Source organism: Dreissena polymorpha, chromosome 2, assembly GCF_020536995.1.
Source record: "Dreissena polymorpha isolate Duluth1 chromosome 2, UMN_Dpol_1.0, whole genome shotgun sequence".
NCBI lineage: Eukaryota > Metazoa > Mollusca > Bivalvia > Myida > Dreissenidae > Dreissena > Dreissena polymorpha.
In genome coordinates, this window is record NC_068356.1 from 40618743 (window position 1) to 40646650 (window position 27908).

Here is a 27908-nt window from a genome sequence, read left to right on the forward strand (position 1 = left end):
TTTAGCCCAGTTGTCCCAGAACACTGGGATGACACTTTACGCACATGTATTTAGCCCAGTTGTCCCAGAACACTGGGATGACACTTTACGCACATGTATTTAGCCCAGATGTCCCAGAACACTGCCTATTGTTTGATTGCAGTGATCAACAAGTACCCAGATGACAGTACTGTGGCAGTGGCCGAAGCAGTTGATCAGGATCTGTCTCCTTCTAACCAGATACGATACTCCATTGTCAACATGACATTCACCATGAGAGGGAAGACACAATCAGCACCTACGGCTTTCATCATCAATGCTAATGACGGCACGATTTCAATTGGCACTAACGACTACAGTGACTATATTGATGGCTACTTTGACATTCATGTTAAAGCTGAAGACATGAATGGAGCAAATACACCAGCGTCATATCAGAAGCACAGGGTATGTCTGCATATGGAGTTTTTGTGTGCAATTGGGCCGCTTTCTGATAAAACTGGGCTTAATGCATGTACAGTTTGCAGAGGTAAATCAGGGACAACACCTTTGGTTTTTATGGAATCTCATTTAATGGAAGCCTCTTCTAAACAAAAATCCAGTTTAGCCTGTGCAATCTGGGACAACACTTTACGCATGTAAATTAAGCCCAGTTTAGCCCGTGCAATCTGGGACAACACTTTACGCATGTAAATTAAGCCCAGTTTAGCCCGTGCAATCTGGGACAACACTTTACGCATGTAAATTAAGCCCAGTTTAGCCCGTGCAATCTGGGACAACACTTTACGCATGTAAATTAAGCCCAGTTTAGCCCGTGCAATCTGGGACAACACTTTACGCATGTAAATTAAGCCCAGTTTAGCCCGTGCAATCTGGGACAACACTTTACGCATGTAAATTAAGCCCAGTTTAGCCCGTGCAATCTGGGACAACACTTTACGCATGTAAATTAAGCCCAGTTTAGCCCGTGCAATCTGGGACAACACTTTACGCATGTAAATTAAGCCCAGTTTAGCCCGTGCAATCTGGGACAACACTTTACGCATGTAAATTAAGCCCAGTTTAGCCCGTGCAATCTGGGACAACACTTTACGTTAGCCCGTGCAATCTGGGACAACACTTTACTCATGTAAATTAAGCCTAGTTTTCAGAGAACAATGCTCGATTTATTGTTGCTCTTGTTTTTTTGCTAGTCCTTTGGATCTATTTAACAGATTTTACCTCTATAAAGACATGTTCCGTTTGATTATGGAATCAAACAAATTAGCAAATTAGCAAGGAGGTGCAGGCTATTCTTCATAACAGTTGGGTAATTTCATATCCTATTGTGAACAACACTGGTCATGAATATGGTTTTCTGTAATTATAATATTTGTGTACATCAGCCGCTTCTATCAATCGTTAACTATTTCAAGAATTATGTATTCCACGTTTTTAAACTCTGACTTTGTACAATAATGTACGCGGCTGTTTTGTTAACTTTTTGTTATTGATATTGGTCGTGTTAATTAAGATATGGTAATTGTATAAGTGTGTGTGTGTGTATAGGTGTGTGCGTGCGCGCGTGTGTGTGTGCGTGCGTGCGTTAGAGTGTGTGCATATGGGAAAATGTAATCAACAATACATTTATATTCTTAAATACTTTCTGTTTATAAATATTTGTTCCTTGAGACCATTTCATTATCGGAAGAGAAATTAATAGTATAAGAGAAGTCATATAATATACTTGCTTTTTATGACACTTCTATTACACTGTTACAGTACTCTTATGTCCGTCAAAGTCTACATGTTTGCATTATAGTGTAGAAATGCATGATACATACCATAGTTGTTTGAAGGCCTAATTGAAAATAAGATTGCCATTGTTAAACTGTCTGCATGACTTTGTATCAATGTGTTGTCTTAATGAGTTACCTTCGGTAAATAAAGAGATTATTATTATTATTATTATTATTATTATTATTAAACAAAAAGACTTTTTGATCTGCACTGCTGCAGCAAACTTATGATTTGAGAATACAGCTTTTTTAATTTCTGTTGTTTAATTTGAATGTCATTTTAGCTCACCTGAGCACAATGTTTTGGGATCACTTTTTGTCCGTCGTGCGTCGTCCGTCGTAAACATTTTGCCTTTTAAAAAACATGGCCGCCAGGGGAAGGGCAGTTTTCCTTATATGGCTATAGTAAAACCTTGTTAACAATCTAGAAGTCACATTTATGGTGCAATCTTCATGTAAATTAGCCAGGACATTTGTTCTTATGCTAGCTCAGGTGAAATCGAAAATTGTTTCAGTCCTTTAAAAAACCATGGCCACCAGGGGTCAGGGCAGTTTTCCTTTTATGGCTACAGTAAAACCTTGTAAACACTCTAGAAGTCATATTTGTAGTCAAATCTTCATGAAACTTAGTCACAACATTTGTTTTTATGATATCTAGGCTGAGTTCCTTTATGGTTATGGTCTGTTGAAAAACATGGCAGCCACGAGACAGGGTAGTTTTCCTTAAAAGGCTTTAAAGTGTAACCTTGTTTACACTCTACTTAGAAATTACCAATCAGTACACTGTGAATGAAATTTATGCATATTGTGGTATTCATGATCTCCATGCAGTCATCTGAATATTAATTCTGCCTATAGCATATACAGTTGAATTGCCATTTTTTTTATTATTTATTTTTGTTCCTTTCTGAAGAGGATTATTATGATGATGATTGGTTGAGGATAAAGTGCAACAAACGTATTTTTGCCATCTGAAAACCCTTTATTAAATATTCTCAAAATTTCAAGTAGTAATATTGATTTCACAGAAAATTACTTAGGGGAGAAACAACTGTATATAACTTGAGTTGTGTTTGAACTCCAATCATGATTGCATGGCTTGTCAAGAATGCATTCTTATCTCTCCAATTGAACCCATTCAGTCACCAGCTTTATGATCAGCAACTTATTAATTCTCTATTGACTGTACCTGAATTGTTCTGGTACAGTAGTATTTATTGATGCCTTTTGAAATGGTAATGTGATGATTGCGTAACAGGTTTGCAGTTTAAATGCCTTTAGTCCCTAGAAATAGGCCCCAGCTGGAAACTCATATCAAAGACCTTCAGACTGATAAGAGTGGAATACAAATTGAAATGGCACTCAGTTTATTGATGAGGTCGGTAGTTTGATTTGTGTTTTAAATAGGGTTGATTAATGTTTTAATTGGAAATATCATTGCAAGGTGAGTCTGAAAATAGATCCAGTTTGTTTAAAAGCTAGGCCCTGAGATGGGTGGCAGATTTCTTTTAATTGCTATAGTAAAACACTGTGAACTCTAACATTTTAGTTCAATCTTGAAGAAACATGCTGAGAACATTATAATGTTGCTATAATATCCTGATTTAGTTTGAAAATGGTTCTGGTGCTCTGAAGAACCTGGTTTCCAGGGGTGAGCAAATTTCTTCTTGTGAACCTTATGATAATATTTATGTTTCATGAAGTACTTTTATTATTTTGAACTCCACCTTCACAGAATAGTTTAGTTCCTTCGGGTCTCAGGTGAGCGCCTTAGAGCCCATGGTCCTCTTGTGTAATGACTGTCACAGCAATGAAATGTTTTGCTTTGTTTTGTATATATATATATTAGCTTGTTCTGTGAAAACTGGGCTTATAATGCATTTGTGTAAAATGTTGTCCCAGAATAGGGATGACTTTTTTCGCGCTGATTTGAATATTATTTAGAATTAACATCCTTTAAACAAAAAATATAATTAAAGCCAAAAGCCTCATCCATACAGGCTTATCTGAAATGACACTTTCTGCATATGCATTTAACTCTTTCAGTGCTGGAACCGAATTTTGAAGGCCTTTGCAAACAGTTTGGATCCAGATGAGACGCCACAAAACATGGCGTCTCATCAGGATCCAAACTGTATGCTATTCTGATAGTATTCTTTGAAAAAAAAAAGAAGTAAATGCTAATTTTAGAAATTCAGCAGACGACATTTTAGCAGACGACACATTTCCCAGCATGCAAAGGGTTAACTCTGTTTTCCCAAAGCAAGGATCATACTCATAGCTGACCATATCAAACTTCCAGGTATACATAACGGATAGGACCAACTTCATCCGTGTGGTGTTTGATCGGCCTGCTGACTCGGGTATCGAGATTACTGTTCGTGAGATGATTACAGACTTGAACAAGCTCGAGGCCGGGCGTGTCTTCTATAAGGTTATGTCCGTCTCCTATCATGTGAGATCCAACGTGGCGGATCCTGATTTCAGCGCGTACGTTTTTTGTGTAATTTCCTGAATACGGGGTATATTTAAGTTTTTTCTGTCTCACTTATGAGGGGTAGCGCATATAGATTTGTCCTTATAAGTCCATCCTTCCATTGGTGTCCCATGTAACGCAAAAAGTATTGGTGGTTTCCAAATAGACTAAGCAATATTTGAACTTGTGCTTCTTGTTATTTTGGTTTTATATATTTTTTGACATAACTGGAGTTATGGACACTTTTTTAGCACAAAAAGTATATGTTTATCTTGTGTTGCGTGTTATTCTAAAAATATTTCTGCGTGAGGGCTGAAACTTTATAAGCATATTAACCAGCATGTGAAGTTGTGCAACTCCATATATTTTGATTGGATGTTTTCTGCACCACCAGAGTTGGTGTCCTTTTTTAGTGACAAGTTGTACGCATGGTGCATCACACAACATGTATTGCAGCTAGTGAACATGTACACCTTCATATTTTAGTTCAGTGTTTTAAACTCTTTTGGACTCGGATTCAAAGTGAAAATGGCTATGTGCAAACAGCATAAAACCAGAACAGCCTGCAAGTAACTCGCAGTCTGTTCAGGTTTTATGCTGTTTGCTGCTCATCAGTATCTAAGGGTTGGAAATGAAACCTTAAAAACTTGAATTTAGTAAGAAAGGTCTTTATTTAAATTTAACTTTCTAAGGGACTTCATATGCATCTTAATACGTTTCTAAGTGGTAAAGGGTTAACATAAGTAGAGTTTGCAGACAAAAGCAGCATGTGGGGACAACCATATCCTATGGATACATTTATAGTTTTATTTATATTTAAATTGCATTGTTCTTCAATGTTTATCTTTAACTATAAATATTTTTTTCTAAGATTGCATTTAGAACTTACTAAAAACTGTCTACCTTAAGGATTGCTTTTCATAAGCATTGAATTATGAATACACTCATATCATTTCTACCAATTATACGAATTGTGTAATTTGCTTCTGAAGTGTGAATGTAGATCTCAAATATAGATAATATATATGAGCCTTTCTCTGGGAAAACAGGGCTTAATGCATGTGTGTAAAGTGTTGTCCCAGATTAGCCTATGCAGTTTGCACAGGCTAATCAGCCTAAAGTGCTTTTTGGCTTAGAAGAGACTTCCTTTAAACAAAAAATAGCATGAAAGCAGAAAGTGTTTTCCCTTATTAGCCTGGACAGACTGCACAGTCTAATCTGGGATCAAATGCATTAACACTTTCAGTGCGGGAACCAAATTTTAAAGGCCTTTGCAAACAGTTTGGATCCAGATGAGACGCCACAGAACGCGACGTCTCATCTGGTTCCAAACTGTTTGCTATTTTGATAGTATTTTTTGATTTTTTGTTGAAGAAATGCTAATTTTAGAAATTCAGCAGACAACATTTTAGCAGACGACAAATTACCCAGCATGCAAAGGGTTAAGCCCCGTTTTCCCAGAATGAGCCTCAAATCGTTTTGAAGGATTTGTGTTATGCTCAACATCTTAACTTAATTTCATCACTCATCTATGTTGGTCGTGTTTTATAGTCCTGCAATTATATTTTATTAGCACTGACGTCTGTATGGTGGTCGTGCGTGATGACAGTGTCATGTCTTCCCTGGATGCTGTGAAAAGTTTGAACGATATGCCTGCCGTCCGCCAAGTGATATCAGGAAAGAATGCCGGAGACGCTGGGGTAAGAACCCACCCTGCTTTCTTTGCTGTTTTTGCTTCTATAGCTTTTATCAGGCAATAACCATTCTGTTGAAGGAGGCAGATAGTGATTGTTATGTTTGTTGTTCCGGTCTTACATCTTCACTTGTTTGACAGGACAAGTACATTTTTACAATTATATCTAGCCCCTGCACTGCTGATTTCAACTCTGACTGTCTGCTGATGACACTATTAAACCATGTGTGACTTTATAGTGGACAGCCTAGGTCCTGACAAGATTGTGCAAATCCTTACTTCATTACTGAGATATTTGTTGTTGTTGTTTCTGATAACCAATCCATATCTGCTCAACCTTATTGACCTTCACATAATAACAATGCTTAAAAAAACTAAAAGGATGCACCAATAAAAAGAATCATCCAATATAATTTTCTTTGTATTTGATACCATCAAGTTTTTCATGTGCATTTCCCCCCCAAAAAAAACAACACAAATTACTAAAATACCTTAAACAACATTTATTTTTGGTTTGCAAAAATCAACCACAAGAGCCTCGTTCTTTGAAAACCAGGCTTACTTCATGTGACTGAGTATAAAAAGGCAGGCTTACTTCATGTGACTAATTGAGTATCAAAGGCAGGCTTATTTCATGTGACTAATTGAGTATCAAAGGCAGGCTTACTTCATGTGACTCATTGAGTATCAAAGGCAGGCTTACTTCATGTGACTAATTGAGTATCAAAGGCAGGCTTACTTCATGTGACTAATTGAGTATCAAAGGCAGGCTTTCTTCATGTGACTAATTGAGTATCAAAGGCAGGCTTACTTCATGTGACTAATTGAGTATCAAAGGCTAATCAGGGAATGCACTTTCTGCCATTATAGATTTGTTTGCTTTTTATACCCTCGGTAGGGTGGCATATAGCAGTTGAACTGTCCGTCAGTCAGTCAGTATGTCCGTCCGTCCGAAAACTTTAACGTTGCCCATAACTTTTGCAATATTTAAAATAGCAACTTGATATTTGGTGTGCATGTGTATCTCATTAAGCTGCACATTTTGAGTGGTAAAAGGTCAATTCCAAGGTCGTGCTTCAAGGTAAAAAGTAAAAAAATACAATCCAAGGGAAGTAATAAGCTTTTAAAGGGAGATTATTTCTAAACCTGACAAATGATATATTGAAATTTTATTTTAAAGTGGCACATTAGGGGGCATTGTGTATCTGACAAACACATCTCTTGTTTAAGTCTCTTTAGAATGAAAATTCTAGGCGGAAACTGTAGCGTCTGATTAGCCTGTGCAGGCTGCACTTAACCCTTTCACACTCAGAAGCAAAGTGAAAATGGCTATGGGCAAACAGCATAAAACCAAAACAGCCTGCAAATAACTCGCAGTCTCTTCAGGTTTTATACTGTTTGCTGCTCATCAGTACCTAAGTGGTGGAAATTTGTTTTTTTCAAAGGACTTCAAATGCGTCAAAGAGGGTTTCTGAGTAGTAAAGGATTTATGATCATGCATAAAGCCCAGTTTTCTCAGAACGGTGCTTATATACGTAGAGTGTGTGTGTGTGTGTTTCAGACATGTGACCCAGCTATGAGCGTCTACCCCACGGGCTGGGAGAGTTACTGGTGGGTGTTGGTGGCCTTTGCCATCTTCATCTTTGTCTGCTGCTGCATCCTCATGGTGCTCATCTGTGTTCTCTACAAAGAGTAAGTTGTCATATGCATTATTATGGTCAATATCAGTCTTCTTTAACAAGCAATTTTGAGTGTCAGTCATCATGGTTCTTATGTTTCCTCTTTAACCCATTCATGCCTAGTGTCCTGAAAAAAGGTCATTGCAAACAGCGTAGTCCCCGCTGTGTGCTTAAAGGAATTTCAGTAAGTAATATTCTACATATAGAAATAAATATACTAGACATCCCTAATTTTGGAAATAAATTGATCCAATTACAAGGATGGGAGAGTCCACTGGGCATAAATGGGTTAATTTAATGCGATTTCCAACTGTTCTCGTATGCATCCATTTTAATAAGTAAATTCTAGTGTACATCATTTTAATTAGTATTTAAATGTTGATCTTCTAACTGCATAAGCCCCCAATAGTGGTGTTTATTAATGCATATCAGTTTGATAAATATGATATTGAATTTTCTTTTTATTTCAGCTATAATGATTATATGAACAGCAGGAGAACTTGTAAGTACTTGATTTATTTGCTTTACATTATTATTTTTTATGTATTTTGTTAAAGTAATTCATTTATTTTAACTTGTATCTAAATAGAATTTAAAATTCTCACAAGGTTTTAATGCTCTCAAATGGATAAATATAGTTTTTGCACCGTCCATCACATTGTCAGTCATTCCGTACATCTGGTGTGCGCTCTCTAATTAAACCAGTTTTCATCAGATCATCACCAAACTTTCTAAAAATGTTTATTAGTATAAAATGGAGGCATAATTGAATAACCATCCAAATCAGGAGAGGAATTTTAAACCGATGGCCCTTAAATTATTAACCTGGGTAATTTTTTGCATACCTTCAAAAATTATTTTTGTCTGGAGCCTATCTTGACAACAAAAAGAGTTTTTAAGTTGAAACTTATTGTCCTTGAGGGGATGCGCTGTGCACAACAACTTAAACTCACACTCCCATATTTTTAGTATTATGGCCCTTTGTTAAAAAATTATGTAACTTTTGCCCAGAGCATATCATCTCAAAAATTTTAATTCAACTTTAAAACTAATGGTTTGAAAAAGCAACTGACTTTATAAATTCATCTCTTTTTCAGATATGGTTCCTGGTCAGTGAAATAAACATTTGCCTAATGACTGGATCTAGGAAAAACATGCTCAAACTAAAATTATAAAATTTAACAAGCTGCTGTTATGGAGGTTCAATCAACAGAAAACTTGAGTGAACATCACTTGTTCTATTTTTAGATGTAAAACATGTACATTTAGTCATATGTAACCCTTAACCACTCAGATATGCACTTTGACGTGTTTGTAGTTTCGTAAAACCTCAAATTAAATTTAAGACCTTTCTTAACACATTCACATTTTAAAGGCATCATTTCCAACCCTAAGATACTGATGAGCAGCAGACAGCATTAAACCTAAACAGCATACGGGTTACTCACAGGCTGTTCTGGTTTTATGCTGGTTGCAAAAGCCATTTTCCCTTCTGAGTGGGAAAGGGTTGAGACATTATAATATATGCCTTAAACACAGTACGTTTTGAGGTTTGTAACAATTATACAAAAGATAGTTGAATTAATTTAGACAGGTTGATAATTATTGCATAATAGTTAACCTGTATGTTGCATTATGTTCTTTTTGAAATACTCATACAAATAAGTGATAACAGTTGTTTCTCTCTCCACATGAATGTGTTGTTAGAAGTTGTTTCTGTTTAATTGCAAACACTGAATGTAAAATGCATCAGATTCAATATAGTTGCTGATGTAACTTTGTTAATGTTTTACACAAACCTTTCATTCCATTGCTGTGTATATATATCATAATGTTATTAATAGTGTTACTTGAAGTGCTTTATAAATCAAGTTGTATGTTTAAGATATATATTGAATACAATACACGAATTAAGAACGATGCTGCTCTTTAAGCTTTTAAGTTTGCATAAACACTGAATGTAAAATGCATCAGATTCAATATAATTGCTGATGTAATTTTGTTAATGTTTTGCACAAACCTTACATTCCATTGCTGTGTATATATAATAATGTTATTAACCCTTTGCATGCTGGGTAATTTGTCGTCTTCTAAAATGTTGTCTGCTGAATTTCTAAAATTAGCATTTCTTCAAAACAAAAATTAAAAAAATACTATCAGAATAGCGAACAGTTTGGATCCAGATGAGACGCCACGTTCTGTGGCGTCTCACCTGGATCCAAACTGTTTGCAAAGGCCTTTAAAATTCGGTTCCCGCACTGAAAGGGTTAATAGTGTTACTTTTAGTGCTTCATAAATCAAGTTGTATGTTTAAGATATATATTGAATACAATACACGAATTAAGAATGATGCTGCTCTATAAGCTTTTAAGTTATGTAGAATATTATGTATAATAGTTTCACATTCAACACTGGATTGCCTTACATTGTATTTAAAGATCTGAGCAGGGACCTTCACATCTGGGGACAACAGAGCTTAATGCATTTGCATAAAGTATCATCCCAGATTAGTTTGTGAAGTCCGCACAGGATAATCAGGGATGACACTTTCCCCTTTTTTGGAACTTAGTTTAAAGGAAGGGTCCTTAATGGAAATCCATTCAATACTGCACAGGCAAATGTGGGACGACACTTTATGGACATGCATTAAACCACGTTTTCCCAGAGCTCATGTGTTAATCGGTCACTGATCATAGCGTTCAGGCTATTTGAGAGCCTATGTAAAGCTGACTTTATAATAACTATACTTGCAGTCTTCCTCTGATACAAATAAATCAGTTGATTAAACCAAGCATTTCGTATTAAGATATCAACAATGTATCTGCAAAAAACTGTAGTTTACTCAGTAGACAAATGAGCAAGTGATACAGTGGGGAAGCATGGGAATCCCCTGCAATACTCGCTGTTAAAATCAAATGGCCTTGCTTTCTGTAACCATAGAGAGAACATCCTTCAGATACGGACCTGATGAAACTCTGCGAGGCCCTTACTTTATAAACACAAGATTGCATTACCGGTACTTGCACGCATTACTCAATTGAAACGAATCTCCCTCTACCTTTAAATAATCTTTTGATAACAGTTATGTTAATATGACTTCTAGACTTTAAGCTAAGGTGCTACGAAAACTTTGATTGCCGTTTTTGTTCATGGTATGTTTTCATGAAAAAGGCAAACATTTAGAATTGCACTGTTCTTTGTCTGTTCGACAACATTGCTAAAAGCCTTTGGGATTACCGGTATGTTGGTTTCTTGTAAGTGATCTTAGAATTTCACATGCACACACTGTTGATGTTCTGTGCACGTCTCAAAACAATCTCATTAAATTTATCGCAATATTTTTATATTTAAATAAACATATATATGTGCTTTCTTGTTGATCTTTTTCTGCTGACTTAAACTTGGCACAAATATCCTAGTTTTTTTTCCAGCCGTTCCCGACCTTTCTTTGTCAAGACTCTGTTTGTCATGCGTCTCTTTTGCATTTTTATATCCATACACACGAAAGGGACTTAACTTATTTCTGCACGGCCTCGGACTTGTTCCCTTAGTTTGGACGTCTGCGACGAACCGAATTGTTTCTCCTGAGCGTGTATTTAGAGGTGTATTTGGTCGTTCCGTCTCTATTGAACATTCTGTTTAGTTTTGTAGTGTTAGTTTAAAGTTAAATTAGCGACTTTTATCGAATATTATGACATTTGTAGTAAACTTAATACAAGTACTGTATTCAATTTAATAGATATGAACTAATTTATCAAAAATAATTTATCACATAACTCGACCTGAAATGCCAAATAAAAGTTAAAGAACGGCATAACAAATTAGGGTCGGTCGGGTTAGTGGAAACTAACAACTTGTTCACTCCTATTGGTGTTTACATCAGAGGCTTTCCGAGCTATTTTCATTATTAAAATATAAGTGGCTGCTTTGTATGCATGTCTATTTTCAATGTTTTAAAAACTTTTGGTTTTTGTAATAAATTCCACATTAAAATAGTAAATATACTAAACATGAACTACGCTAGTCGATAGTACTGATTCAAGCTCCCGTTTGTAAAACATAATATTATGGTAATTATCACACAGATGTCGGTTAATTGAATCGGTGAACTGGACTCAAAAAAAATACTTAAATCACCAAATATATGCGCCTAAAGTATTATGAGACGTCGAGATAATAAGAATCATCCGTGCTGGGGCAAGAGTTGCCGAGTTGCCGGCATAATAGGTACACCATGTTCATTTTGACAAAGCAGTCTTAAGGACAGATTTATTCCCATAAACTTCAATTGGCTTGACTAGCTTATGACTTCTGCACACGATTTCAATTAGTAAAGCATTTAAATAAAGCTTCGCTTCTCGAAGATTTGAATCTATCTAGGATAAGTAGTTGACACGAAACACGGAGGCGAAAAATGAACGTTCCACGAAAAGCCTTCATAAAACAGCAGATATGGAACGGACACGAAACACGGAGGCTAAAACTGAAAAAAGTTCCACGAAAAGCCTTCATAAAACATAGCAGATACAGTATGGAACGGACGCGAAGTGGAGTCTTGGATATTTGACTTTCAATTATATCCTATACTCTGAGTTGCGAAACTGAGTCGTGTCTTGTGCCAAACGTCCCCTGCCTGAAATACTCGTATGTAAGCAAAGTTTCATCACAATCCGTCAAAGGTTGTTGCAGAGTAAAAGCGGACACGAAAATGTAGACTTCAACGTTTGACCTTCACATATGACCTTGTCCTTCTCCGGTGTAAATCGGCTTAAAGACTTCTAAACATAGTTGATCCAATTTCATCTAAACTATTTAGACGGAAGACAAGATATAGAGCCCATGCAAAAGGAAATGCTAACATTTTATCTTTCAAGTATTACTTTGAGCTTTTCACGTATTACTTTGCGCTTTTCACTTATTACTTTGCCCTTTTTCACGTATTACTTTGCCCTTTTTCACGTATTACTTTGAGCTGACGAAACGAATGCCTTTTACATATATCCTCAATGGCCTCAACGTTTGAGCCAAGTTTCATGAAAATTCTACAAAAATAGAATGAAGTGGACACACACATGTTACATAACGACAAATGTGTGAACGAATTGTAGTTATAGAACCCCCAATGCTCTGCGGATAGTGAATACTAATGGTGTTTCCGTTCATATATGGTATGATACCGAGTATTCATTTAACCATTGATTATTTTTATATGTCATGAGTAAGCACTATAAAACTAATTTTAGAATTTTATCCATTAATCCAAGCAATGTTATCCCTATATGAGCAATATTTTACCTTTCAAACGTAAGTAAAAACAAATCTGTAATGGTATTAACATTCCTAAGGCATGGAAACGGAGTTCAGGCAATAGCGGCATTGACATTGAAGCATCATAAAATGTGTGAATACTTCAGAGTAGGATACAAGATAAACCTCGCGATAACATTTAAGTTATTGAACTGAAACATTCCCAAAATCTTAAATCGATACGGCTTCGATTATGTGTTGATAAAACACGATCGCTTGAACTTTGGACACAAATTCCCGTACGTTAAGTTATGGCGCCACGCCTCTGTTGTACTTGCTTCTGTACAGTTTGGACGCATTCTGAATATTCTGAACGTTGAAACCCCTCGTACAGCAAAGGGACACTAGTGGAGTACATAAATACCTGAACAGGTAGGTGTTTTTATTTTCCTTGTACGTAAGATTTAATAGTTTATTTACATCTCATCAACACAATATTACACATCACAGAGTATGCGGTTCTCAGTAAAACATAAATAACAGAATAGGTAAGACGTTTGATACTTTCCGTGTGAGTAAAGCGGTACTCTACAAAGTTAATTACCGGGTAGTTATCAACAGGTCGATACAATTACGCGATTCGTCGTTTTTTTAAGGATATGCAATCGGATACAGAACTCAGTCATCAATTAGTGTTTCTAATGTTAAAAGGTTCACCATTTCAAGATATGCATGTAATATATGTTATACGCTCTTCAAGTACAAAACGTTTATCTGAACATTGAAACTCACATAAAAGTAAATAGTTGTTTGTGTTTATAGTTTTTTCGTTGTTTTTTTTTTTGCTGTTTTTATCGGCATATACGAATCCTTTTTTATATATTCTGTTTATAATGATAAATGCATATCCGCTAAAAGTGTATCAATTATGTATGTGGTTCCGTACAATCAATGATTAATTTTGGACTAATACATTTAACCCATTTATGCCCAGCGTCTAGAAAAAAGGCTTTGGCAAACAGCGCAGACACAGAGGAGACGCCGCATGATGCGGCGTCTCATCTGGGTCTGCGCTGTTTGCTTAAAGGAATTTCTGTAAGAAAGATTCTGAATATATAAATAAATATACTAGACATCCCTAATTTTGGAAATACATTTATCCAATTTAGAAGGATGGGAGAGTCCACTAGGCATAAATGGGTTAAAGAACATGTGTCTAAACGATACCGTCGACACTTTGGCAAACATAAGAAAACATAAGCCTCTTATAATTCTTTATAAGGCTAAACCAGATACACTTGTGGGATTATGTTGCATTAACTTTTCGAGGGCGTGAGTGAATAACATACTTTGGTTTCCAAAATGCGTCGTTGTCTGGTCACATTATTAGTTTTAATTTTCTCACAATAACTATATTATCATAATTAGGACTCTATTGTGATATCATTTTGCGCAAACATATCCTCACGTTGTAAAAAGCTTTCCAAAGTCGGGCGAGATAAAGGCTTTTATGTTATTTATTGGGCGGCACGTTTGACATTGCCGCAATTTCGAGGTGCGTAATATCCTGACCCGACAAGTAACGTGGCAGTCGGAGATGTTTCGGTTGATAGTCGTGGAATCGCCTTGTTTGCATAGGAATAGTGAGCGAGGGCAATTGTTATAAAATAATTTCGTTGCCCAATATTAATAGAAAATTATATGCATATATATATATGAATATTCAGTTCACTTTACCAGCCATGTTTATTTAACCGTAACTTACACAAAATTGTAAAGCCTGTCAAAAATGTGTTATTATAACACAGAAAAAATATTATATTTATATATCGATACACATTTTCTGAATGTAAACTTTGTATGTACATGTATCAAATGTACATGTCCTCGCCCCGCTTCTTGTGTCATTATTTTTTTTAATCAAGCTTCTGTAAGAAGCATCAGCGACCAACTTTTTCACCAAATGACAGTTTTGCATGAAATTCATTCTAAAGAAACAAAGAAACGGTTATGTTATCTTATTCAATAAGATAAGAAAGCTTTTAGCAGTTCAGTCAGTTGAGTTCGACTTAACGAATCTTTAATAAAAAAGATATACTCGCCGTAAAATACTAAGACCCCGTAAAATGTGTCAGGCCGAACAGACGTAAATTGTGTAAGGCCGAACAGCCGTAAAATGTGTCAGGCCGAACAGTCGTAAAATGTGTCAGGCCGAACAGCATTGAAGTTGTTCCCCTGTAGATTTCGAACGAGAAAAATGTTCACACTTGTAAACAGTTTAATATTTCATGCAAACAAGATGATATCCGCGCATTGAAATCTCACCGGTCATTAAAGACCCTCAAGTGTTTGAAGTTGGCAAAGTGTTCCATATTTGTAAATAGGATTATCATTTTACAAGTAGGTATTAATACCATAAATACATGCTTTGATACAACTGGATTACGATTAAAACTGAGTCATACAGCGAGCATAATAAATAGTTTAATATGAAATGCAAATGAGCCGCGCTCTGTGAAAAGGGGGTTTAATGCATGTGCGTAAAGTGTCGTCCCAGATTAGCCTGTGCATTCCGCGGTTTTGTGATCAGAATCTATACAAAATCAGAATTCATATGATGCGCGCTCTAGCAAAATGGAACTTAATGCCTGTTCGTAAAGTGTTGTCCAAAATTAGCCCGTGCAGCCCGCATCGGCTTATAAGAGACGACATTTTCCAACTAGACTTGATTTTCTGTTAGTCGAGACTTCTTTTAAACGAATAATCCATAAAGTCGGAAATTGTCTTCACTGATTAGCCTGTTCGGACTGCAGGGGCTCATCTGGAATGACACTTTACGCACATGCATTAAGCCCGCTTTTTCCAAATCGAGGCTCATATATAATCAATATCTGCACACATGACACGTAATGCCCAGGCAATGCTCGAATCGCATATTTAACGCTTAAGTAATTGTAGCAATTCAATTCGAGGTGCCCGCAAACAAACAGTTCACTTCAAACACAAAACATCAGCGATTACCTTTACATTATATATACACACCTCATACATACATTAGCATAATTTTCTTTCAATTAACATTATTTTAGATGCATAAACAAGTTTAGCCCGCCACTTGCCCGTTGCGATGCATGTGGATATCCGATTTAGATAGGCTAATTATGTGAATCAATTAGACATTTCTCCCCATTCCCGTCATTTATATTTAACGTTTTTCATATACTTATGCAATAATACAGCCTCGAACCCTGCAAAGGGAAATGAATAACATGATCGTGATTCGCCGTTTAATCCGGGAACAAAATAATAAAAAAACGAAAACAAAATGAATTTGTTTAGAAAATTAATTACTGAACACATGCACGCGTTTGTTTCTGTTTTACTAAGCGCTACATCTTTACTGTCAAATATCCGACATTCGTTTAAGAGTTATCTATTTAAACTACACATGACATATTTCCGGAAAATAAAGTTCATGAAATATGAGGCAATTAGTCGTTTCTCGGACCATATTTGAACTTAATTATATTTCAAAAAAACTTCTTTCATGACATCCCACTGCATGCTTGAGTGCATCAAAAAGGTAAGATTGACGCTTGGTGTGTTCCCCAGGGTCATTGTCATGACGATCCGTAAGTGCATCTATTCATTTGAACGTTTTTTAGCTTACAAGACAAAAATGCCAATTAAACGATCCCGAAACAACCAAATGGAGAAGTAATAAAAATAAGTGCTTTTTGAAAGGAAGACACATGTTGGGTTTTATTTATATTTAGGCAAAAACGGAAAACGACAAGACATAACAATTCGTTAAAATGCGTTCGAAGTACATCGTCGAAACTGAACACATCGCTGTAGCAATAAAACCATAATTGTTGTTGAATTGACAATCAGAAAACGATCGCGCTTTAACAAGGCCTTCACATTTTTTTGCAGCATTAAAAGCAATTAATTCAATGCAACCAATAACCCGATCGTCATTTTAACAGATCATGTTGATACACGAACAGGGTTTATAATCTATTCCAACATTATCAACACAACAATAACAACAAATTTACAACAACAATAAGAACAACAATGTGCATATGATACAGGAATACAAAATCAATATATAAAAACATAAGCATTTGCATTGTCTTCCTTAACATAGTTACGTGATTATTTAAAAATAAACACACATTATATAATTATATATTAGGGATGGCAACAAATATACGAATATTTGAATGTTCAATATATCCTATTTCATATGTTGCTACACATTTTCAATCTACCGACAATGATTGCACATTATCCGATTTCTGTTTTTGTGCCTATTGATGTTGTTGAAAAGAATCTATACCGTTCATGCAAAGAAACATATTGGATACATAAAGTAAAAGAACCCTTACGGTCTTAATATAAAACTGCTTTATGACATATAGAACAAAAGCATAATTTACATATTCATTTGATGTTTGCCTATAACTTAATTTTTTTTATAGTATAACTAATAGGCCGGTGTAGCAACACTGTGTAATATTATGTGTTATTTATATTTTCCGCCAAACCAAGTTACGTTATTGTATGACGTTGGCGACACTTCAAATGTTTTTCTTTATATTGACGCTACTGATGAAGGCTATGGTCGAAACATGTTTAGTATTTAAACCATTTTAATAAACAAAAGTAACGTGTTTGCACGATATATATGTTATTTAAATAAATGTTAGAATAATGCATTGTTTTGCTAATCCGATACCTGTTAGTAAATATATTTTTAATGAGCGCATCTGTTAAAGTGTGTGACAAAATCAGCGTCATAATCGTCTTTTCGCTTTAACACCATGCTGTCAACAGGTGTTTGTAATTAAGCGTATAATGTACAATTAAGTTAAATAAAAATTTGGTTAATGTTAAATCCTGACTGAATCTGTAAAACTGTGACACGAACATTTACAGTATGGTTAGTAAACGAAGTGTTTTCAAAGACGTGACCTCATTTCTACTCTTTACCCGAATCGTTATAAATACTGCCTATATTATTAATTTGATTGTACAATATATAAACCACAAGAATCTGTTATTGAACGCCTGTTGATTTCATAAGATATGTTCAACCTGAATATCGTTTTCTGTCCCACAGTTATCAGATAATGTGTGTTTTATTGGCGCAGTTACAAAGATAAGTGACCGAGTGATGACCAACGTCAAAGTACCGTATTTCACGAGATACGTATACACCTCGTCATGTCTTTAGCTTTAATAATCCGCGAATTCAACACAAGTTTCAAGTTCGCAATAAAATAATGTGTTTCGAAAGTATTCTGAATGATAGTTTATTGCATGCATGTCGTGAACTTCTTTAGTTGATATGAGTGAAGAAATCAGTGTGCTTCAACCTGCATTTCGACTGCCTTTGGACTGGCAACATACCGATATGAGAGGGTCAAGATAGTTTCGAAAACATAATTAGCATTTTGATTATACGTTTTTAATTGTCCACGACAGATGCAATTCCTCGTAGACTACGTTTTATTTTTTAATGAATTGTAATATGGTATCAAATGATCAATCAGCTTGCATTCCGTCTTTTCACGCATTTTATAAATTAACAAATGTATCTTTTTTGAAAATTATTTTCTTCTTGTATAACGCCCGGCTTGCATGAGGTTTTAAAGCAATGTACGCAACGTCAGAAGTGCTTCTGATACTACTGCTACTATTACCATTATTACTACTACTACTGCTGCTGCTGCTGCTGCTACTACCACTACCACTACGACAGCACTACCATTCCCACTACGACTACCGCAACCACTAACACTACAAGACCACCATTACTGTTCTAAACATTTTTCATAGCTGATTTAGGCACGCTATACTATGCGGAGGGAATGCGGTCAGTTGAGCGAATTTGAGTCGACGCTGGTAATTCGGTCCGCTAGCTTTAACCGCGGTCTTGTCGTTCATGGTTGATATAAAGGTGTATTAGCGTCAGGAAGAAGCACGTATAAGGTTTCGAAGTTTCGTGGCTTAAATATCTACGAACATTTCTTTCGCGGGATTATGTTTTATGAATATTGAATAGGAAGAGAAACTTTTTTCATTCTTTGTTCGTGTGTGAAAGCAAAACGCCGTATGTTCAACGATTCAATTGGATTTCTTCTTGGAGAAAACGCATAGGATTATTTTCAGCTGGAACATATAACTCAGGTACTACATATTACACTCGTATAGTGTGCTTTGTTGTGATTTACTTTTTACAAACGTTAATAGTTATTCATTTCGGTTCCAAATTGAACATATTTGGTCAGAAGATGATATAATATTTAAGTGGGCTTTGGGTATTCATTGTTTGGATATTTTGTTTACATATGTCATATGGTTTATTATACATAGATATGCCACGAAGGGTTTGTCTATATTATTTCAACCCAAACATTGACTGTTTAACATACTTAAAATATTCATACCTGAATACGGGAAATGCCCTTGTCGTTTTACAGTCAAAACGACACCAAAGTTACATCAAAGGAATGAGTGCACCTGTCAGCGTGTGTAATTAGTTCACTTATATATGATCGAAGGTGTGCCCACATATGACTGTGCGGTTGACACAATTATGACAACAAAAGAAACTTAATTGTTATTTAAACATCACAGGTAATGTGCTAACATCGGATTTAATATGAATGCGCTATTCTAGATATTTAATATTTTTTCGCTGTAGAACACTTAATATGATAATGAATTAATAATGGTTTTTAAATTACAAAAAAAATACAAGCAATCAACTATAAATTCACACATTATTCTGTGCTTTTTATTACCTACAAATTGTACCAAAGAGGACAGTTTTGCTAATGTTTAAATTGAAATTCAACCAATTGTATACCTACTATTCCCTTTGATCAAACTTTTTTCTTTTGATGATACTAACATTTTATGTATGATAAAATTAAAGGCTAGTAGAGTGAAACTAAAGTTTATATTTCCGCTAAGCTCGCCAAAAGCTAACTAAATAAGTCATATGTTGGTAAGCGGTCTCTCAAATAGTTGTTGTGAAACTGATTTAGTTTGGTTCCAAACTCATGTGTGTTAAGTAAACTGAAAAAAACGCCTAATTTTACAACCATTCTTTAGACATTGTGAGACCAGACTTAACAATCAAGTTTCTTTGTCGGGAAAGCTTCCATTTCAACAATCATTGTATAATTTATATTGCACGTCCTTACCTGATTGAAAGGGATCGTGTGGTCGTTTGTACACATATTATGAACTGCGTTATGCGAAAATGGGCCTTATGTCTTATGCGGCCAGCGTTACTCCAGAGCTACCCTCTACGCTAATGAGACCACGAAACCGTGCTTGACTTTACAGCGGGCGAATGCGCTCTCTGTTTAGGACCTACGCTGGCAAAATATGGCATACTACCCATTTTTGCATTATTTGACTGTCATAATATCGATCGAGTATGAAGAATACCTACGTCTATCTTTCGTCTTATTTTATTGGCTCATTACATGCATACTGTTTTTTTGTTTTTGAAATACGGGCAACTGTGAGAGTACAGCATGTCATTGTATATATACAAGATCAATTGAATCTCATAATCATTAAACTACGAATGATGGCTCGTGACGTGTAACATAACCAAAAAAAGTCCATAGTATAATAACTTTTGATTCGCGTTCGTTCAGAGAAAACTGGGCTTAATGCATGTGCGTAAAGTGTCGTCCCAGATTAGCCTTTGCAGTCCGCACATGCTTATCAGGGACGACACTTTCCGCCTTAACTGGATTATCATATAGAAGAGACTTACTTTAAACGAAAAATACCATTAAAGCGGAAAATGTCGTCCTTGATTAGCCTGTGCGGACTGCACAGGCTAATCTTGGCCGTCACTTTACGCACATGCATTATGCACAGTTTTCTCAGAACACGACTCACTTTTTAATTATTTCTAATCAGCAAGATCTACGCCTTTACAACAAAGTCGTGTCCACGCTTCCACTTGACTGCCTCCTCATTACTCTTTGATATTATCACGAGATTCAATTTAAGCCATAAAGGGAGCAGTGAGCTATGGAATGTGCACTGTTCTATCTGGCATCCGCCACGACCACGGCAACCGACAATCGGTACCACGTTGGTACTAGTGCCTTAGCATTGTTACGAGATCTATTGGTGTTGCTCGTGTCGCTTTAATGAGAACACTTTGTCATTAGGATTCATTATTGTAACAACTTGATTTGACAGTATGTCAGCCATGTGTATGGATTTCGAAGTTTAGGCGATCATTCCGCGCCTGAGGCTGCATTATGAGAGGTCCCGGATTGTGTCCCAACACTCCTACCTAATTTGGTTAATAGACTGACAAACTTGTCGAAATGTTAATTATAGTTTCGATTTTAACCCATTTATGCCTAGAGTCTTGAAAAAAGGCCTTGGCAAACAGCGTAGACCCAGATGAGACGCCGCATAATGCGGCTTCTCATCAGGGTCTGCGCTGTTTGCTTAAAGAAATTTATCTAAGAAATGTTCTAAATACAGAAATAAATGGGTTAAACTGTGTTGTTGTAACTGATTTTGTCTCAATTTTGATGTGGTCTGGCACTATGGAGGACAGCCGGAGTACCTGGTGAAACCCCACCTGTCTAGTATAGTGAACACCAACCAAACTCACATGCTTCCGTGAAGTATGTCAGCAATCGCATGCGTTAGCTTTTTCTAGTTATAAATTATACTAGCGAATACCTTTAGATACTCTGTAGGCATAAAGTGTGAGTACATATCTGGGTATGCTAGTCTGTATCACACACGCTACAAGGTGGATATTGCATGTGACCATCGCGTCGGCCGCTTGATGTTTTCAATTAATTGACAATTTGTTGACAGATACGTAGAGGCTGGACATAGCCTAAGGCGACATTGATGACTCAATCAGCATTTATATCTGCATTCGTTAATACTGATGTTGTTATTAATATCCCCGCATCAAAAGAGCATTGACTTCGCAAAAGGGTGAAAATGGGCGCAATAATATATGACAGTGATGTGTTACTTAGTTTGGTTTCCATCATATTGGGTAAGGTGCATTGGACGTTCATACTTTGGTCAGTTGTGAGAAATGATATTCTAGTATAATTGGTGAAAAAAACAACAACACGAAAATGCTTTCATTTCCAAGCTGAGCAAAAATGCGCTTTAAATACTATGGATTTTTAATGACCACCCCAAACCTTTTAGTTAAATCCGTACCCTGGAGACATTGTTCATTAGTAACGTTGGCATAATGCGACTCAGGAATACACGAAGCAGTACGGATTAAAGACATAATGAATTCTAATTTTGAAATGTATTTTTTTTTTCAACTGATTCTTAGACATTATTTGCATTTGCGATCAATATATATTCACTCATTTTTGATGATTTACTACAATGAAAGTCACCGTGCATAGCTGTATTCATGATATTACACAAACTCATCTCAAATTTAGCGTTGCTCTGGGAAACCTCGCCTAATGCATGTATGTAAAGTGTCGTCCCGCACTGTACAGGCTAATCACGGACGACACTTTCCGCTTTTTTTAAGGCGGAAAGTGTCGTCCCTGATATGCCTGTACGCAATGCACAGCCTTATATGGGACGACTCTTTTGCGGTTTATGCAGAACAAGGCTCAATAGAAATTTGACAATAAAATTGTTCCTATGGTAAGACAAGGGAGGAATATTGGGCATACCATTTGCAATAATGTTCATCTCATAGCATTAAATAAAACTACCCGCATCTACGTGCTTAAGGATATTGAATTATCAAATGCCTTGAAGTGTTTTCATTCTATCATTTTATTCAGAGTGATAATTGGCAACACGATTTGATATAATTTAAAGGTATTACACAACTAACATCGTGAAAATGAATAAACCGATAACACATTTATTTATTCATATTCTCAATACAATATTACTAACAATGTATAACCCATCCCTCGGCAGTAGTTACTCACTCGTGAGATTAACGAGGATTAAGGTAGAACTTTGGCCAGAAGTTTATCTTAATAATACATTTGTTCAAACTATGAAAACAGTCCACTCGGCCTGTTTTTGTATCGGTCAGTTTAGCCAGAGCTACCATGTGCTTACACTAAATACTCGGTGTTGTTAAATAAGATTAATGTTTTCACAAAACGGCCTTTGAGGCATTATGTGAACTGCTGTCGCTCAAAAAGCCGCTTATTGCGTGTGTGCAAGCCACGGCTATCGATGGACTTCGCATTAATACATTTAAGGGGGGAGATTGAAAGACGTTTCTGTTTATAAATGACCTGACACTGCCGAAAAAGCGATGAAATGATTAATTTGTAAATCCTACTGAAATCCGATTATTTTTTGTAATATAATCAACTTGTTGTTTAATGACTAATGCAATTGATCATTTTTGAAAATCAATAAGTTGAAAAGTTTACTTTCTTTGATCTAACAAATCAACCCCACATATTTGATACAAGTTAAGTATTTTTACTTTTGCACTCGCTGCAATTTTGGATCGAATTTATAAGGTTTTCTTCGATAAAAAAATTGGTTTTATAACCAATTAATCGTTCCATTGGTTTCAAATATAACGCAAATAGTAATCGCAAACGTCGTGTGATACTGTGTTGTTGTACACGCATGGAACATAGGGAATGAACATAAGTATACGAGTCTCTATTATATATTACTAGTAGTTTGCGAAAGGTTTATATCCAGACTCGTTAAAACCTGTGTCGACACGACACATGCATATCACCAAACATTTTTACAACACTGCCTTCGCAATCGATCTATCGATTTCAGATAGCTAGCCCGTAACAGTCATACTGCAATGCACAGTTGGCCATTAATAGGCTCTTCATTAAGGTAACTTCCGTGTACAAGTAAGCACTGCACTGTTTGGTCAGCAACTCACAATAACACTGTTTAAACAGGATCTACAGAAATAACGCAGCTATATCAGTGGTACTTGGGCATAACGTGGATACCGATATTTGTAATGTTTGATGGATATTTATGTAACCTTAGAGAAAGGATATCACACCTGTGTGTTAGTGAGGGATACTGTATAGCGCAGAGACACCTGGACAAATAAACCATAAAAGGTAACGGATTTATCGTTGTTCAAATGTCGGTATTTGGTTTATTTAGCACTTAAACAACCGGTAAACAACGCGGTTTATTACTGATCGAGTTGGTTGCTAGACTACCATATTTGTCTCATGGATTTTCCACCTTTGTAGACAAGCATATCTTTCACATACGATATAACGAATTATTTACACTAATTGTCTATTTATCGTCATTATATGAACCACGACATCCGCACAACTATAAATGTTATTTTCGTATAATTTGTCTGATGCAAAGTTAACCGATACCCCGGAATAAACTACCATATAGCGTACAGCATGGTTTGTTATTCAACTTATTGCCTCCTTAAAGAAGCTTTTGTACAACAGTCTACCACGATACTAACATTTCAAGAAACAATATAACACGAAAATACTAACTCATTTGAGCGCATTAGGAAAACTGGGTTTAATTTATGTGCGTACAGTTTCATCGGCTTACCAGGGACCACACTTCTTCCTTGTTTTTTGTTTTTGTTAAAATGAGGTCTCTTCGCAACGAAAATTCAGTGTAGGAGTAAAGAATTGTCCCTGATTAGCCTGTGCGGTCTTCACAGGCCAATCCGGATTTACATGCTTAGCACATGCACTAAGCCAAGTCTTCACAAAATGCGACTCATAATAAAGAATTTTACCAAGAAATACAAAAACACTTCACGCTATACGAACACTTAACGCTATACGAACACTTCACGCTATACGAACACTACACGCTATACGAACACTTCACGCTATACGAACGACCAATAAGTCTACGAGCGCTGTCCGGAAAAGTTTATTTATAGCGTGATGTATAGAACCACTATACTTCTATATAGTTTATTCATAATGCGTTTTTAAATATCAATATTGTGTTAATTGAAACATTAAATACCATTTTATGTATGTTGAATCTAAAAAAAAAGTCGACAACGTCCACGTGGATCAGACAAATACCTAAACATGTCATTTTTACCCTTTGCCTCTTAGAAACGTATTTTGACGCACTTGTAGTCCTACTTAAAGACCTTTCTTACTAGATTCAAGTTTTTAATGCTTGGTTTCCAACCGTAAGATACTGATAAGCAGTCGCAGTCTGTTCAGGTTTTCTGCTGTTAGCACATAGCCATTTTTACTTTGCCTCTCAGAAGGGAAAGAGTTAAAGCATTCTCCCTCGGTGTCACACGTATACTCTGCTGGGTATATGAAGTAGAAATCTATTCTTTATTCAATGTAATGTGTGTCGCACAGTTTTCAACTTATTTAATATGCAAGTTACCACATGATGTTTGTGTCTACATACAAAATGTGGTTTAGACATATATTCCCCAATCACATCGCCATGTTGATTGTTTCTTGCGTCTGGCCGGAAGTGCTCTTCTGCTATGTATATTCGTGTTGGACTTTTCATTATTATTTTGTTACTGAGATTTACTTTCCTCTTAATAATTAGTATCACTGATATCATTTATTGTTCTTGAGTAACGAAATAATTGCGCTGGATTTTGTTCAGTGACAATCTTTAATCTGCTTCGCCCTCTTGTCTGACGTCACGTTCTTTTTTATGAGCACCCACTTTATCTCATTGCATATAAAAATCATACAACGTGAGCAAATATTTAAAATTAAATAATGTAAAATATTATCGAGAAATATTTTTTTTAGCGTGGTTTGAATTGTGTTGAGATACTAGCAAGCTTTCTATAACATTGATTAATTTGACCGGTCTTTGGCAAAAGTTTTATTAGATTATCCAAGTACTCCTTCCATCAAGACCTACTGTTGATATTGTGACACAAGACATGGTATACAATTTCATAAATAATTATTGAATGTACATGTAAATGTGTATATGTTTACTATGTTAGCAGTCATGTGAAATGAACTTTCCGGACAACCCTCATATCGTTACCACAAGATCAAACCATACGAAATGCTCCTTTCACCACCAGCTAGTCGACCTATGGTTCTACTGTTGTTTGTTTTCTACATGAGATGTCATATCAAACATCTTTTTAACCTTTACCACTGATATATGTTTTTTGACTCATGTGTAGTCACTTATTGGAAAGGCAGATCTTGCAATACAGTCGTATTGATAAACAATTAATTTGTTTCATTTAATAATCGGTGCGTAAATGGTATTTTGTCTGTATTTTCTGTACACTGTTTTATTGACATTTCTTAAATAATCGGTAACAAACATACTACAAATGCAAAATTAATGATATAATTGTGTACACAATTAAATATTACACATACATGTATACCAATACATATTACACATATTATATTGAAATGACTTTCAATTGTTTTGGGATTAAAGGAAACCTGAAACCAGAACAGCTTAGATAACTTCTTCGAAAACAATGTTATTATTAGTTGTCGTTGTAACTGCTGGTAACATGTGTTCATGTAAATGACTACAATCCCTCGCATTATAGCTTGTACCGGTTGGTAGTTGCTCACTCACGAGTATTTGCTAATATTGCGCTATTCGTAAACACAGATGGGTTTTGCGTGGAGACTTGTGTTCATCAGTGAAACGACTCATAGTTATGAAAAAGAAAAAAAAGACTCATAATTATTATAGTAAAGCACGAATCACCTATGTACCTCAAGTAATAATGTTTTTTCTTTGAATGCCTACATGCGTCGTAAAATATCATACACAGAACAAAACGGTCATCTGTTCCATCACCACCGCCTACAACAACAACGACAAACACAAGTACTACTACTTTTACTGAATCCCTCAGTCCCTCCCTTCAATTGTAACGATTACTGATGTTATAGATGTCGTACATGTTTGCGCACTTGGCGAAATTAGATCAATCACCCACACTACTGCATTAAATAAATTACACATCACCACCATACTGCAATAAATGCATTACTCTGCACTCCGGATGACACCTCTTTTTATGATTATGATGGATTGCTGTGAGTCGCTTGTCTCCATTTCGCAGTACATCATGACATGGTCTCCTGACTTTATGTGTCACGTGATCAACCGTTATCAAATGTATGTTCACTTACCTAATGTCTAATGCAAGTGATGTATTTAAACTAATTGCCAAAGTGTTAATCGTGTTTGTAACAAAACAAACAAACTATGATTATTTTAAAATTATAAATGACTGCAATATTAAAGATATTGAGGCTCTAAAAATGCAAATGACAGGAATGTGATGGAATCAAATTTTGATCATGTTGTTCGTCAACTGGAAAGGTATGCAAGACGTGCCAACAAAATCCAGTCGCCAATTTTTTTCCCTGCCGTGTCCTCATTTTTTTTCTGTGCGATTTGTGAAATAATGCTCCCAATGCATTATCACGGCCGTTAGTCACGCGAACCACCACTTTTTTTAGATGCATTGATAAATGAGCCAATGCAACTTTCGAGGTGGCGCTCAGGCCCGGATGTTTTGAAGTTTAACGGATAACTGTACAGGGTTATTAGGTTTAATATGTTTTTCAACACTTTTCGCAATATTAAAAAAAAAACATCGGCCAATATAGTGCGATTCAGCGAATATAAATTTATCTAAAAATGTACAGAAATATACAATCACAACCCATTTGGAAACGTGAGGACCTATATAAGTTGTGGCATGGTAGAATTCGTAAAATCAAATCGATGTCTTTTGCCTGTGTGACGAGCAAATTCCTATCAATTAAATCGCTCATTACATAAAACGATATCATTGAAACTGTACAAGTTAATGCGTGCACAAAAAATCGGCTTCTAGCCGATCTAATAGATAAATTTGCATTTTTCAAAAAGAGATGGAGCTAATGCCAAGGATGTGGCGCTCAGATTAGGAGGTGGCGCCTATGTACATTTATAGTTTTTTTTTAAGTGAAATATTTTATGTTATGGTTTCTATTATGTTTACAGGACTTACGTTATGTTTTGTAAGT

The 27908-nt window shown here is 35.8% G+C and overlaps 1 protein-coding gene and 1 pseudogene across 5 annotated transcripts in view; both read left to right on the top strand.

Moving 5' to 3' along the window:
* Positions 1-10973, top strand: part of LOC127866711 (protocadherin Fat 3-like) — an 86306-nt gene extending 75333 nt beyond the window's left edge. For all 5 annotated transcript variants that reach the window (XM_052407453.1, XM_052407454.1, XM_052407455.1 and 2 more), the window contains 6 exons: positions 143-426; positions 4060-4247; positions 5807-5933; positions 7488-7618; positions 8076-8107; positions 8703-10973. In XM_052407453.1, coding sequence (XP_052263413.1) covers positions 143-426; positions 4060-4247; positions 5807-5933; positions 7488-7618; positions 8076-8107; positions 8703-8722 — 782 coding nt within the window. In that variant the 3' untranslated portion in view covers positions 8723-10973. The remainder of the gene's footprint in view (positions 1-142; positions 427-4059; positions 4248-5806; positions 5934-7487; positions 7619-8075; positions 8108-8702) is intronic.
* A 2099-nt stretch (positions 10974-13072) lies between these two features.
* The window catches only part of LOC127866726 (uncharacterized), a 36213-nt pseudogene continuing 21377 nt past the window's right edge, over positions 13073-27908 (top strand).